We start from the raw sequence: 1,148 nt of genomic DNA, 5'->3' as shown, positions 1-1,148 counted from the left end.
CCTGGTGTTGCCATCCAGTTTCACCAGTCCTCAGTCAAATCGTCCAACCCATGCTAGCATGGAAAGCGGACGTTAAACGATGATGATGATGATGATGATGATGATGATGGACTTCTTTCAGTTTCCGTCTACCTAATCCACTCACAAGGCTTTGGTTGGCCTGAGGCTATAGTAGAAGACACTTGCCCAAGGTGCCATGCAGTGGGAATGTACCCGGAACCATGTGGTTGGTAAGCAAGCTACTTACCACACAGCCACTCCTGCGCCTATTTATTTTAGAATGACATTGTAGGGTAGGTGTGAGAGGTTGGATCTGAAAAGTCTGAATATAAAACATAGAATATTTGGGCTGGATATGACTGGTTTAACCACTTAGCATTCAGATTACTCTGTCAAATGTCCTGCTCATTTATTCACATTGTTTTGAATTAATCATGCTTTATGTTGTAAGTTTGAGATTTTGATGATGCAATTGTTTATTTTTAGAATGACATTGTAGTATAGATGTAAGAGACTGTATTTGGCCAGTTTGAACATAAAACAATGACCAGATATGGCTGGTTCAAATGCTAATGGCTTAATTCATTGCCCGGTTTAACAGTAACACCTCTGGGGTACCAGGCCCTATTTTGTTGTAAGCATTCAGGCAAAATTTTATTCCACTGTCCCTCCCACCCACTAGTCTGAGAGATCTTGTAAAGGGCCATGGGCACAGCCTTTCTGCTTGACTAAAGAAACAAATAAAATAAAATGAAATTTTAAAAAAAACCCCAAAGGAGGGCAACTTACCTTCCAGTAGGTGATGCAGGAATCCATGAGTGGGTAGGATGGGAAGAAGATCAGGAGTCCATGAGGGATTACATAGCTAATGTTTACTGCAAATGTAGAAGAAAAGGGGGCTTAAGAGAAGAAGAGAAGTGGGAAGAGGAGGGAAGTGAGAGAGCAGCAGGGAGGTAAGAGGAGATGGGGATAATGTCTGCCCCTAGTGGAGGCGCAATGGCCCAGTGGTTAGGGCAGCTGACTTGCGGTCATAGGATCGCAGTTTCGATTCCCAGACCAGGCATTGTGAGTGTTTATTGAGCGAAAACACCTAAAGCTCCACGAGGCTCCGGCAGGGAATGGTGGCGAACCCTACTGTACTCTTCCAC

The 1,148-nt window shown here is 43.9% G+C and overlaps 1 protein-coding gene across 1 annotated transcript in view; it reads right to left on the bottom strand.

Annotated features, from left to right (window-relative positions):
- The window catches only part of LOC106872619 (regulator of telomere elongation helicase 1), a 76,576-nt gene that overhangs the window by 61,442 nt on the left and 13,986 nt on the right, over nucleotides 1-1,148 (bottom strand). Inside the window, exon 7 of the mRNA XM_052973020.1 lies at nucleotides 790-875. Within this exon, the coding sequence (XP_052828980.1) occupies nucleotides 790-875 (86 nt within the window). The remainder of the gene's footprint in view (nucleotides 1-789; nucleotides 876-1,148) is intronic.

The sequence above is a fragment of the Octopus bimaculoides genome, chromosome 14 (assembly GCF_001194135.2).
Source record: "Octopus bimaculoides isolate UCB-OBI-ISO-001 chromosome 14, ASM119413v2, whole genome shotgun sequence".
NCBI lineage: Eukaryota > Metazoa > Mollusca > Cephalopoda > Octopoda > Octopodidae > Octopus > Octopus bimaculoides.
The sequence above is the reverse complement of the archived record's forward strand: the minus strand, read 5'-3'. Positions and strand labels throughout refer to the sequence as shown.